General features: G+C 36.0%; 1 protein-coding gene across 1 annotated transcript in view; it reads left to right on the forward strand.

The window, feature by feature from the left end:
• FCHO2 (FCH and mu domain containing endocytic adaptor 2) overlaps window positions 1–14,110 on the forward strand; it is a 123,906-nt gene that overhangs the window by 92,471 nt on the left and 17,325 nt on the right. The window contains exons 18-22 of the mRNA XM_027604888.2: window positions 1,163–1,266; window positions 5,509–5,638; window positions 9,557–9,668; window positions 13,047–13,202; window positions 13,533–13,665. Of these exons, the coding sequence (XP_027460689.1) occupies window positions 1,163–1,266; window positions 5,509–5,638; window positions 9,557–9,668; window positions 13,047–13,202; window positions 13,533–13,665 (635 nt within the window). The remainder of the gene's footprint in view (window positions 1–1,162; window positions 1,267–5,508; window positions 5,639–9,556; window positions 9,669–13,046; window positions 13,203–13,532; window positions 13,666–14,110) is intronic.

Here is a 14,110-nt window from a genome sequence, read left to right on the forward strand (position 1 = left end):
CCTTCCTTTCACACCTACATTGCTTCATCAGTGACCATGGATCGTCAGTTTCTCCATGGATATACTGAGGCCTATTCATATATTTTTAACTGCACATCTGCAAACTTAATGTAATGATTTATATTTCTTCCCATCTATATTCTTCAGTCTGAATTACAGCCCCACCTTTTAGAATGAACCAAAGGGATTTGAAAATCCTTTAAAATAAAGATGACTTAATAAACAGGGGTGCCTTTGTGGCTCAGTCAGGTAAGCATCTGCCTTCGGCTGAGGTCATGATCCCAGGGTCCTGGGATTGAGTCCCTCGTCAGGCTCCTTTCTCAGCAGGGAGCCTGCTTCTCTCTCTGCCTGCTGCTCCCCCTCTCTGACAAATAAGTAAAATCTTTAAAAAGAAAGAAAAAAGATGATTTAAACGTATTTGCTTCCATTCTTCACTCTTGTTTTGATTATGCTAATACATTCATGACTTTTGATGATGTACATTTGGATTTCATTAATTTCTACCAAGGTGGAGTAATTTTTAATTAGGACTACTCGGGTTAGTGTCTGATTATAAAGTGGCAAAACTTGCAGATGGCATTGAAAAACAGTGAACATTAAATTTAGGATATTTCTATAAGGTGTTTTCTTACCAAAAATTATAGTGATTTGGGGGAATTTTTTTCATAAATATTTTTAATACTTCTAATTATCACCAGAAACTTTGCAGTGTAATTCAACTTGTAATTTGACTTTTAATTAAGGTAAGTGTTTTATTTAGAGTTCATGTTACTACTTCGAAGGTGTTACTTCAAAGGCTTGGTCTTACATTACTGTCTGTAAGTAGATGTACTGGCAATAAACTAAAGACCTTAGCCTTCAATTGGTTTATTTTCACTAGCTTATTTATCAGATTTTATTTTTTTATGGGTATAAAGAACTGAAATAGGAATACAGTTGATGTGTCAGTTCTACTGAAATATTGTTTTTTTTTTTTTCCAGGAATATTGTTAGCTTCAAGAAAAGCCTATTTGATAGATTCCCAGTATTTCAACAATATATATATATTTAAAAACTGAAAATGAGCTTTGAGTCCTAAGAGTTCCTCTATAATAGGATGTCTTTATGTAAGGATTGCTACAAACTAATGATTTTCTTCAAATTCTCTTTTTCCCCTTACCAGCCAGGCCCACAACTCCTCTTTCTGTAGGCACCATTGTCCCACCTCCAAGGCCTGCTTCCAGACCAAAGCTTACTTCAGGCAAACTCAGTGGGATTAATGAAATAGTATGTACTCAGGTGTTTGTTTTTTTTTAAATTATAACTGTTTGATGTAAGATGCAAATGGTATTTTTTCTATATGCCCCTTTACAGTTAAGCACTTGGAATTATCTACTTGAGTCTTCAAAGAATAGAAAAGTTTTCCATCCAACATTTCCCTTTACTCCCTCATATTATCTCAGAGATCATACACATGGATTGATACATTGTTTAGGAGGAAAGGATTCCTGAGAAAGTTAGCACATAAAAATACCATTCAGTACCCATTCTTTCGCATTTAAGAAGCAATACTCATGTAATTCTGCTTTAAGTCAAATACTAAGGAAGAAATGGTGGCCTGTTCTTAGGGCTTAGAAGTATACTGGCACTGGCAAGAGAATCCTGGAGGGCATCTAGTCCAGCTTTGTTTTATACATAAAGAAACTAGAGTTTGTTCAGGTCACTTAACTGACTTGTCAAAGTACATGTTGCTTCAAGAAAAAAGTATTGGCCTACAAAAGTTGTCAGATAATTAAAGAAAATCTACAAGTTACATTCAGAGTGAGGCTCTCCCAGACCACTTGCCTCTCATCTCTTCTACTTTGCTTCATGTTTTACACTAATTGCCAATGATACATTTCTAAAAGTCAAGCTTAACCTTTTTCCCCCAGATAGACGTCTCCAGTGGTTCCCCATTATCCATGTGGTTGAATGTTTCAGCTGAATGTACAAGGCTTTTTACCAAGTTGCCTCAACACCTAGGTTATTACCAGACTAACTGCCCAAGTTTCTCCTCTTTGCAACCTGTGTTCCAGCCCTTTGAAACTTTCCACTCTTCCCCCAGACACATCATGTTCTTTTATGCATCCGTGTCTTATTTTGCTCCCTTTACTAAAATGTCCCTCAGTTGTCTATGTAGGACACTGGTCTCTTTTTTTAAGAACCAGCTATCATCTAGATAAAGCCCTCTTTGATCATTACTCTTCCCCAAGTAGATTTAATCATTCTCTTCCTTATACCCCTATACTTTGCTCATATTTCTTCTGGTGCATAAATTACATTATATATACTTTCCTTGTGTGTTCCCTTCACCGGACTATACCTTTGGTGAACTCATACTTTGCATAATGCCTGTCACATAGTGAGGAGATGTTTCATGAATAAATGAAAAGGCTGGAGCACCAGGTGTTGAAATGGTGACATCTTTCTCCTCTTATCCTAACAAACAGGCCTAAGGAAGTGAACTCAAAGACTCTAGGTACAGGCTGCCAAGGAGATGATGATTATTTGAGTAATAAAAAAATGACTGCCTCTTAGTAACATGGGATTTTTTCCTAATTATAAGAAATCATGTAAAATTTGGGAAGTAGATAAAACAGAAAATTAAAATCCCTTCCATATTTCATGACCCAAAGATAGCCACTTAACCTTTCTTATATATACCCTTTCATTAATTTTTGAGTGCTTAAGTATTCATTTGCAGTAAAACATAGTTGTTAAAAAAGCACAGCTTATTAGTGACTAATTACCTGAGCAACATTAACCAAGTTATATATTTGCAGTCTTTGTTTCCTTATCGGTAAATGGGTATAAAGATAATAGGTGGTGTGAGATTTAAATGAGTTGCTTGGAATGCAAGTAATTGCTCAAAAAAGTTAACTGTGAATGATAAATCAAAGGTCATACCTTACATATTTTTTATTCTTCACTTGAAAATATTTTGCGGATATCTTTCTATTTCATGAATTATTCTGTAGATTTCAAACTTCTTTCAAGTGGTAGAATTCTTTGTCAAATGATCTTAAGTTGCAAATCTATTAAATAAGTAAAAGTGGGACTTTTCTTGAATCTTTCACCCTTTACTCCCTGCCCTAGCCTTGCGAACCTTCTAGAAACCACCCTGAGGGCTTCAGGGAGCACCTTTTGAAACGACTGCAGAGCATAAATGCTCTGTCTTGTAACACCGTCAGCATTAAATTTTCAAAGGTTTTTAGAAATGTGATTGACATTTAGTTTATTTTCCAAGTTTTCATTAATTCAGCATTGTCTTGAGATTTCATTATAAACAATGTCTTAATGAATATCCTTTTGTTTACTTCTTTGTATACATTAACTTAGTAAAAAATTTTAAAGTAAAATTCATGAACTAAAGGCACATTTTTAAGACTCTTGATGATTATTGCTGTATTGCCCACCAGAAAGGTTATGCTGATTTGAATTCTCTCCAGCTGTACATCAGAGTGCTCTTTTCCTTGCATGCTTGTATGTGCACTTTTCTGGGGAGACTAGATGTTCACAGGGTCTGTCATCACACCCTTTCACATTTCTATAGTGAATACCTCATTGTTCTAGAGCAGTTGTTTTCAAAGTTTGGTCCCCAGACCAGCAGCAGCATTACCATCACCTAGGATCTTGGTAGAAATGCAGTTTCTCTGGCTCTACCCCAGACAAATCAGAAATTCTGTGAAGTGGCCCTCCGAGTGTTTCTGATGCATTTTAAGAACTGTTTTTAAGTAGTGCTGTTCAATAGAAATATCATGCAGCAACATATATTAAAGTTTTCTAGTAGCCACATTAAAAAAGTAAAAACAGTGAAATTGACTTTTTATTTTACTCATTAAAAAAAATCATTTTATAATGTAATCAGTATAAGGAGAGTATCTTTTCTGTTTGTGTGTGCTAAGTCTTCAAAATCTGTGCATTTTATACTTAACCTCATCTCAAATTTGGACTAGCCACATTTCTAGTGCTAGTGGCTACCATACTGGACAGTGCCATTCTAAAATAAGAGAAAACCACTTGAAAAAATAAGTGTTTTTGTCCTTTCATAAGAAATTATAAAGTACACATTCTAAATTGTAAATTATAAAAATGTAGCGACATGATATTGGTCATAAGGCCATGTTGCTACAGGACAAATTTCCCCCACAGTAGTTGATCAAGACTTTTTTCTAAGTTTGCAGGTTTCAGATTAGCTGTTGAATTTACTATGTGTTTGGCCTCATGCCATGCACTACTTCCATCTGTATATATAGGGAGCTGCAGTTTTACACCTTACTATATTTTTTCAGTCTGTCAGTCATCATTATCAGTCATAAAAAAGCCATTCTCTGGAACTAATCGTTTAAAAGTAGTTATTTGCGAGAGTGGGGGTTTACTTAGTATAAAACACTTTGGATGCTATCTAATTTTTATAAATGTATATTCATAGAATCAAGAGTTGACTAATTTTAGTGTATGAATGCTTAAGGGTTTTGTTTTTGCCATTTGTTTTTCATGTCCCTCAAATAGTTGAGGACAGGAACAATATCTTTTTTATTCACTGCTTTGTATGTAGTTCCTAACCCATGGCCTGACACAGTAGGCACTAAATAAGTATTGTTTTCACTTAATACTTTTACAAGCAGGAAAAGGTTATTTTTAAATAAGGTAAGCATGCTTTATTTTAAAAAATGAAATCCCTGAGGAAGTGTTGCTCATCTATTATTGGAACATTTAGGAATGTGGAAGGGAAAAATCCATTTCCCCAGGTAAAAGAAATGAAGTTCTATTTTTTGTATTTGTTTTTATGTTTAGAAAAGTGGGAACACAGTAGAATTACGATTTCTCAAACCTCTTTTATGGGGTAAACTGTCTCAATGAGGAAGCATTACAAGGAATTATAAAGGGAAAATGGACACATTTGTAAACACTGAAAATAAAGGGCAGGCAAGATTTAGGGTTTGCAGCAAATAAAGCAAAGGATTAGTGAAAGCTCAGGTTATACTAAGCCCTTACAAAACTAAATCAGAGAAAGCTAACAAAGACAATTCATAAAAGGCGCAAAATGCCAATCTTATTTTTATCAATTTAAAAATTATTTTTCTTCTAATGCTCATTCATTGCTGACAAGGGTGCAGAGAAATATTCTCTTACATTTATAGACAGTAAAGTGAATAATCCTTTTGGGAAGCAGTTTGGCAGTATGTATGAAAAGCGTTCATACTGTTTAAACTTACAATTTAACTTCTGAGAATCTGTCTTAAACATACTTTTTGAAATAGAGAATATGTTCCATGTTTAAAGGTTCTCTTGACAGCATTATTTTAAAATAGACTTCTCAGCCTTTACTCTTGAAAATTATTTGACCTATGGCATTTCTATTTTTAGTTACAAGAAACAATAAATTTGATTTAGTATGTTAAAATTAATCTTACCTGATACCTAAAAATCTTTTTTTATAAGGAAGAACTGTTTTAGCATTTTGGTAAATAACTTTTTGTTTTTAAGCCCAGGCCATTCAGCCCACCTGTAACTTCCAATACCAGCCCACCTCCTGCAGCTCCTTTAGCCCGGGCAGAAAGTTCTTCCTCTATCTCATCTTCAGCTTCATTAAGTGCTGCCAATACTCCAACAGTAGGTAAGTGATTTTCATAGATTACATGTGATAGTTAGCATTCCAAGTATGGTCAGGCTGAATTTTGTTTTTTAATGAGCTCATGAAGAATTTAACATTAGAAATTTTGAATTTTGGAAACACACCTGGTGTTATCAAACTAGCCACATTTTCCTTTTCTGTTACACAGTTTCTTTTATTTGAATAGGTTTTTTTTTTTTTTTTAGCACTGTTAAGAGTGCATCAAATTTATAAACTACTGACCAGTATAAATAGTTGAAGGCAAAATATTATGCAGTCCTTTCTAATGTGAAGTGATACTTGCATTCCTTGGAGTTTTGTGCTTGCAATTAATAAGTATTTCTACAAGAATTTAAATCATAAAGATCTGAAAGTAGTAGATGTTAGGGTGCAGACGTATAAACCTAAATCCCACCAAATAAATCCAGTATTTTATTACATCTAGATTTTGCTCAAGACATTTTTCTATCTTCACTTTAATTTTTTCTACAAATTCTTACTACATTTCTCACCCACTGTTAGTATAGTAAAGCACAAAGCCACTTAAAGCTGCTGTGTTATGGGAGTGACAACTTCTCAAAATTAGAACTGTCCCTGCCGCTGCTTCTAAGTAGTAAGGAGTTTATCTTTGATAATGCCAATCACTGATGCACACTAACTCAACATAATTGAGTAGTGCTCCAGGTGTGATCCTTGCACCTACACCATCTGTCTGCATCGCCTGGGAACTTACTAGAAACAGAGACCTTTCAAATCCCAAACTTGGTGTGGGGCTAGCAATTTTTAAACAGGCCTTCCAGGCGATTGTGATGCATGCTGAGTTTGAGAATAGCAGCCATATTTAAGCAGATTTAATTATATCCAATTTGATTTGTCAAAACTCAGAAAGGAGAAGTGCATTTTCTAAGTGTGGCCATTGTAAAAATGACATAATATAGGCTAACGTAAGATTAAAAGTTCTTTGATTTTTACATGTCCAAACATGATGTTACCATCTTAGTTTATATACACCTTTATGAGCATATCATTTTTCCTATCTTTTAACTTCAGGTAGAATACATCTAGTAAGTTTTTCTCTTTGCTGTATTGAGCATTTTCTTCTTATATTTTGTTTGTATATGTGTTTTTATTAATTTTGGTTTTTGCAGACTCTTTTAGTCATAAAAAACAGTGTCCTTTAAAAGTTAGACAGGTGGTCTGGGTAACCAAAATTTGCTTTAGTTCTCCATTTTCCCTAGGTTATTTAGAAGGATTTCAATTTGTGATGGAAACTGTTTTTGATTGAGTAGGTACATACTTGTTTTTAGTTTGGGCCAGCACCGGCAATAGGGCAACCACAGGGAGGTGATAGCGACTGTACTGGCAGGCAAGATATAATGTGGATTTTGTACAACAAAGGCACTTTAAATCTACCATAAAAGTTAACTATTTTTAATTAAGTTTTTTATTCTTCTTGAAAATGTTTTCTTTTCCTGCAATATTGTCTTTTATTTAAATATGATAGAAGATGATAATTTGATTGGGACACTCTCTGAAATTGAAAAGCACTCTGAGACTTCGCAAGGTATTGTATCAGAAGCAACGTATGTGTTGACTAATGATCCTAAAGTGTATCTAAAATACTTTGTTACCTCATTTTTCCTTTTTCAGCGATGTATGCTGTCTCAGAAGTCAAGAATAACTCTAAGGTTTAACTTTCTCGATTTTGTACTAATTATGTCCAGTTGCTGTACAGGATCTATTGATATCAGCTCCCCACTTATAAAAACCTACAGTATTTTTGTATTGCCTTCCATCTCCTTTTCTTTTCTCAACATTAAGGAATGTCCATAAATCATATTGCTAAAGTTGTCAGTACCAGAGAAAAAGTGATTAGAAAAGAAGCAGAAAGACTATGTCAGTTAAAAAAAAAAATGGTAATACCTCAACTACCAGAGCAAAGACTGTCCTAGGAAAGCCATCCATATTGTGAGGTGAGGTTGGAGGTATAAAGGTAGCAAATAATTGGGAGTGTTTTTTAATCCTGAGCCAAAAGGAATTCCACAAAATTATCCATTGATTGTTACAGGAAGATACTTCTTCAATTTTATAAGCTCTTTGCATTTTCAAAACATACAGTTGTTTAAATATAGAACAATGACACCAAAATTAGAATACGTGAATCCTTCTAAAAGAATACAGGGAATTTTTTAGTTCTAAGAAATGATTCATTCTGAATAGTACATTATAAATTTAGACTTAAAGGACTTGATTACATATTTCCTATGTCATTTTTTTTGAACTATGCATATGCAATATGATCTTGAAAGGAAAACAAGAATAGGAAATACTCAAGGGGATATGCCAAGATGTTAAGTGGGTTTTGAGTTTTTTCCCCTACTGTTCGGTGTTTTCTACTTGCCAATATTTCAGTGGGCTTAACAATTTACAGACTATTTCAAGAATTCTCATTTTATATGTCCAAATTGGATAATTAATTTGGATAATTAACACCTGAGCCACCCAGGCACCCCTAGAACAATGTATTTTTTTAAAAGGTTCACTGAACTTATTCACATATACAGTAAAATTTTCCCAGTGCACAAGCATGTGTTTGCATAGTTGTATTCAGTTAATCTATACTTAGTCTTTTCTTTTCCACTTAACATTTTCTTATGCACATATCTGAAATTTCTGCCTCTTGATCAGTCCCTTATCTTTGATTTAATCATCTCTCACCTGATCCAAAATTGAATCCATGACAACAGACATTTTTCTCTTCATTCCAGGATCCACTCTGTGTTCAGAGTGATTTTAAATGAAAAATGTAGCCATGTTTCTCTTAAATATTTTTAGTGGTTTTTAGTGCCATAAGGATAAAATTAAACGTCCTCCGTGCTGTGATCTGGGCCTTAAACACTTCTCTAGACACATGCTCCTCCTCTCTCATCTTTCTAGCCATCCCTCATTCCCCACTTATGCTCCCGCTTTGGAAAACTAGTTTTCCAAAAGGCAGCATTTTTCTCATGCCACCTTAGCTCAGTGCTGGACACATGTTAGAGTTAGTAAATAGTAGCTGTTGTGATTTGTTGACATTTTTATATTACTGGCTTAACGACTGAGCCACCCAGGTGCCCCTACATTTTATTATTCTTTAAAAAAAAAAACCCTGATGTTTAGGAGTGCCTGGGTGGCTCAGTCAAGCGTCTGCCTTCAGCTCAGGTCATGATCCCAGGGTCCTGGGATCGAGCCCCACGTCGGGCTCCCTGCTCAGTGGGAAGCCTGCTTCTCCCTCTCCCACTCCCCCTGCTTGTGTTCCCTCTCTTGCTGTCTCTCTCTGTCAAATAAATAAATGAAGTCTTAAAAAAAAACCCTGATATTTATATGATTTGACTCCAAATGTATATTATCTAAGTAAATTTTATGTCAGGAATGTTATAAAAAAAATAACATTAATCCCATTTATCAAGGTAAGGAAATAAAATGTAAGCATTAGACGAAGAAGTAAAAGAATTATAATGGGTAGTGTATCATGTAGAAATAGTATGGAAGTAGCTGAAATACAAAAATCCAGTTTAATGCCCTGCTGTATGTGATTGGTAGAACCTGAAACAATTTAGTATCTGAAGGGTTGTGAAGAAATGTTTAGTAATTTTAGTTCTTCAGGGGAAGGGCTTTTTCCTTCTGATACTCCTTAACCCCAGTGTTCAGTGTCATTTCATTTAAAAGAATTCAGTGTGATGTGTTTTTTTTTTTTTGTCCTCTGTATTATGTTCCAATGTGTTTTATGCTCTATTTCTTAACCTCCAGATTTATACATGAGCCATCAATGGAACCAGTAATAGAGTCATTTGTGACAAGCTAACATTGTGAATTTACCTGTCTTGATACTTTATAAATGTCTTTATGTAGGATTTAACAAATGAATTGTATGTATTCTAGGTGTGTCACGAGGTCCCAGCCCTGTCAGCCTTGGAAATCAAGACACCTTACCTGTGGCAGTTGCCCTCACAGAATCTGTTAATGCCTATTTTAAAGGAGCAGATCCCACCAAGTTAGTTTTAAAAAGATGTGTGTGTGTGTGTGTGTGTGCATGTGTTTGGTGGGGAGAGGGCCTAGTGGTAAATTTTCAGAGTTACATTTTGATTCTGTAATAGAGTTTTCTGTTATTTATTTACCTGCCTTTTTTGCTATCAAATATAGTCATTTAGCAATTGTCTTTAAAAAAAAAAAATCACTGTAATCAGCAGTAATGGCTTTATCCCCCCAGTTTGTTTATATTCTTGCCCTTGGTTTATGACCATTATGACCCATCTGTTGTTTGACATGTCTATAGAGCAGGATGATGGCAGCTGATGAGAAGGGAATCGAACTCTGAATCTTGGTTTAATGTATATCTTTGGTAAAGTGTGATATTTGCCAGAGAGACCTAGAATATATGTCTCATTTATGAGACTCTTGTCAAGGAATCAGTTTAACCCTCTTCTTTTAAGAAAATGTTTTGGTGAATGACCACCCCTACTTTTCATGTATAACCATACTCATTCAGCATACATTCATTCATCAAATATTTGAGGGCTTACTATGTGTAAAACACTGTTATAAACTTGTATTATGCAAGAAGCAGCTTATTAGTTTTCTCTTACGGTAATGCAAACCTTTTAGAGAACTTTGTTTTCTTTATTGACGTATCCTCCACACTTAATTGATGGATAATTACATGTTGAACAACATGAAAGGGAGTGGTATTGATATATATGCTATGAAGAAAAATAAACTAGGGTAAGAGGAGACAAAATTACAATGGAGGGCTTTTTTTTTTTTTTTTAGATAAAATCTTTAAAAAAAAATGGTTTTCTCTGATCATTTTATTTATTTGACAGAGAGAGACACAGCTAGAGAGGGAACACAAGAAGGGGGAGTGGGAGAGGGAGAAGCAGGCTTCCCGCAGAGCAGGGAGCCCGATGCGGGGCTCGATCCCAGGACCCTGGGATCATGACCTGAGCTGAAGGCAGACGCTTAACGACTGAGCCAAGCAGGTGCCCCCAAAGAAAACCTTTTTGATGTTAAATTTTAGATGTTTCAAAGACATTGTGGAGCAAACCATACAGATGTCTGAGGGCAGAGTGTGCTTGGCATATTCGATGAACAGCAAAGAGAATATTACGTCACTAAGTTGGAATTAGCAAGGGAATAATCAAAGATAAGTCCTTAGAGGGACCAGATCAGGTTGGGAATTGTAGACCATGGTGAGTTTAGAGTTTATTTTGAGCAAGGTGGGAAACCAATGAAGGCTTTGAGCAGAGAAATGATGAGGTTACTTAGGTTTTTGAAGGAGCACTGTGGCTGCCATATGGAGAATAAACTAGAAGGAGCCAGAGTACAAGCAGAGAGAGAAGGTTAACCACAGCAGTCCAGGTGGGAGATGGTGGCAGCTTATATAAGGTTATTAGCTGAGGAAATCGTGAGTGAGAAGGTTAACCACAGCAGTCCAGGTGGGAGATGGTGGCAGCTTATATAAGGTTATTAGCTGAGGAAATCGTGAGTAATAATGCAATATTGAATTCCTTTTGAAAACAAGTGTTGTCAAGATTTGCTAAGGGAGGAGATTGGTAAGTTTGAAGTACTTATTAAGACAACTAAATACATGATTCTGGAGTTCAGGGAATAGGTCTTAGGCTAGAGATAAAGTATTTAGTAGTCGTTAATTTGTATACAATCCTGAAAGCCATAGGCCTCAGGGAATACAGAAGAGATCTGATGAGAACTCTGGCTCCCTTCAGTGTTTCGAAAATAGGAAGATGACAGTGATTGATTTGGTAAAGGAATTTGATACAGCATGCAGCAAGAGAGGTGAGGAGAGAACCAGTAGAGCAGTGTCCCAGAAATGAAGTGAGTAAAACCTTTTTGTGAAGGATGGTGTGAAGCTATAACTGATGCTGATGATACGTCAGGAAAAATGGACCTTTGACATTATGGCGCTCATTGGTGACATTTACAAGAGTGATTTGAGTGTTGGAGCTGAAAGCATGCTTGGAGTTCAAGAGTAGGAGATGATGCAAATATGACTGTATTTGAAAAGGGCAAGTATAGAAAACTTTCAAGATGTTTTGCTCAAGTGGAAGGAGAGAGGTGGAGTGGTAACAGCAGAGAAATGATAGAATCAGAGAAAGTTTTTATTAATTTTAGTTTGTTTTTTAAAGATACACATTTTAGCATGTCTGTACACTAATGGGAAAGATCTGTTATTTTTGGAAAAAACTGAACTTGCAGGAAAGGGTACAATTCCATGAGTGAAGTCCTTTGATATGTAGAAGGAGATGAGCATCAGTGCAGGAGCAGTGAGATTGGCCTTAGGTGCATAGACTGATCATCTGTTGAAACAGGAGGGAAGGTATGAATAGAGAGTCAAGTAGGAGTGCAGTTGTGAGACTAAGTTCTTTCCTGATTTTATTTCCTCAGTAAAATTTAAAAGTCAATGGCTACGAGTAGGGGGAAGGAATATTGCAGGTTGGAGGAGAAAGAAGGTATGAGAAGAGGTAGCATTGCACTATGATGGACCAGGAAATCCCAAGATATGAGGAAATGGGGATCTGAAGGAATGAGTGAAAAGGTAGTAGGAACAGTGGATTGTGGAAGCTTTGAGATTGGAGACTTGTTGGAGATATGGTACTAGACGGAATGAGCTGGGAAAAGAGGAAGTGGCCGTTAGAGGAGTGGGGATGCTGAAATTGAGATGATGGAGGGGCTGCGGTGTGTATGAGGTAGTCTGGAAGACAGGATCATTGGAGGTAAGGGGCTGAGAACTAGGTGACCAAAATATTAGGATTATCTGTGTGGATACTGAAATTGCCAAAAATTAAGATAGGAGCAGTGGTACAGAGACAGACTGACAGTGGGCCAAGAGCTAAAATTTTCAGGAAAATGAAAGGGAGTATTGAAGGTAACTTGAAAGGGATGGAATACCAAGTAGTATAGTTTGATGGTTTGGGTTACAAAAGAGTCTGGAGGTTTTTAGGAAGAAAGTGGGAATAGAGAGTTGGAAGGGGCAGTGAGAAGCAAGGAAGACATCTCCCACTGCCACTGTCAGGCCCAGGACTCTGTGGGGTTTTCAGGGAAAAAAAGCTGCAAGTGGGGATAGTGTTACTAAGGAAGCAGTGTCCTTATAGGACACCCAGGGGATAGTTTCCACAAACAAGTGAAGGAATATGATCTTTATGCTTGCATTTGTGTTTGGAGTTTAAGTCTAAGCAAAGATGATGATACATGCGTATGCCATTTCACACACCATAATTTTTTAAATAATTATATTGAAAAAATAATTGATAATTATGAAAGATTTTATGTGTCCTTTTTAAACCAAGTATGTTTTAAGTGGATATTAAAACGCCTTATATACACCACTTAAAATTTTCCAACTCCCTAATTTCAGGTGTATTGTGAAGATCACTGGTGATATGACAGTATCATTCCCAAGTGGAATTATTAAGGTCTTCACTAGCAATCCATCTCCAGCTGTGCTATGCTTCAGGGTGAAGAATATCAGCAGACTAGAGCAAATTCTTCCAAATGCACAACTTGTGTTCAGGTTTGTGTACGTTTGTTTTGAAGGTGAAATTTCTGTAAAACTTTTCCTTCTTTATTGAAGCAATAATAATTGAGTTGGGTGACAATACAGCCTTCTACTGCCTGTGTGTGTCTTGGGTGGTGGTAGTGGTAGTTGTTAAATCCTTCTCCCTCCATTATCTCATTGTTCAAGGAAGTTTCTGCTATGTTCTGTTCTTTATCCCCCTAACTTTAGTTTTCCCTCCTTTTGGGTTATTCCTACTAGTCTTTCCCAGGTCACCAAATGACAATACAGAGGCAAAGGATAAAGCCAAAGCAGATAAAATAACAAAAATATTTCTTACGCATACAGTGATCCATCGCAGTGTGATTCTAACACAAAAGATTTTTGGATGAACATGCAAGCTGTTACTGTCTACCTCAAGAAGCTATCAGAGCAAAATCCAGCTGCTTCTTATTATAATGTAGATGTATTAAAGTATCAGGTGAGTGTTTTATCCTTATAAAAGTCCTAAGTTAAAATATTAATAGAATCTCACAGATTAAATGAGTAATAGGTCATGGCCAAATGAGGTTTATTCCAGGAATTAAGGATATTTCTTTTTTTAAGCTAGCATTTTTTTTTAAAAGATTTTTATTTATGTATTTGTCAGAGAGAGTGCGCACAAGCAGGGGGAGCAGCAGAGGGAGAAGCAGGCTCCCTGCCAAGCAAGGAGCCCTGATGTGGGACTCCATCCCAGAACCCTGGGATCCTGACCTGAGCCGAAAGCAGACCCTTAACCACCTGAGCCACCCAGGCATCCCTAAAGATATTTCAAAATAAAATCTGTTAAGCAAGAGGAAACAGATGATCAAATTCACCATCTATTCCTGATTAAAATACTGAGTAAATATAAATACATGAATTTGTCCTTAACCTGAAAAGACCAG

This window comes from Zalophus californianus, chromosome 5, assembly GCF_009762305.2.
Source record: "Zalophus californianus isolate mZalCal1 chromosome 5, mZalCal1.pri.v2, whole genome shotgun sequence".
In the NCBI taxonomy this organism is placed as follows: domain Eukaryota; kingdom Metazoa; phylum Chordata; class Mammalia; order Carnivora; family Otariidae; genus Zalophus; species Zalophus californianus.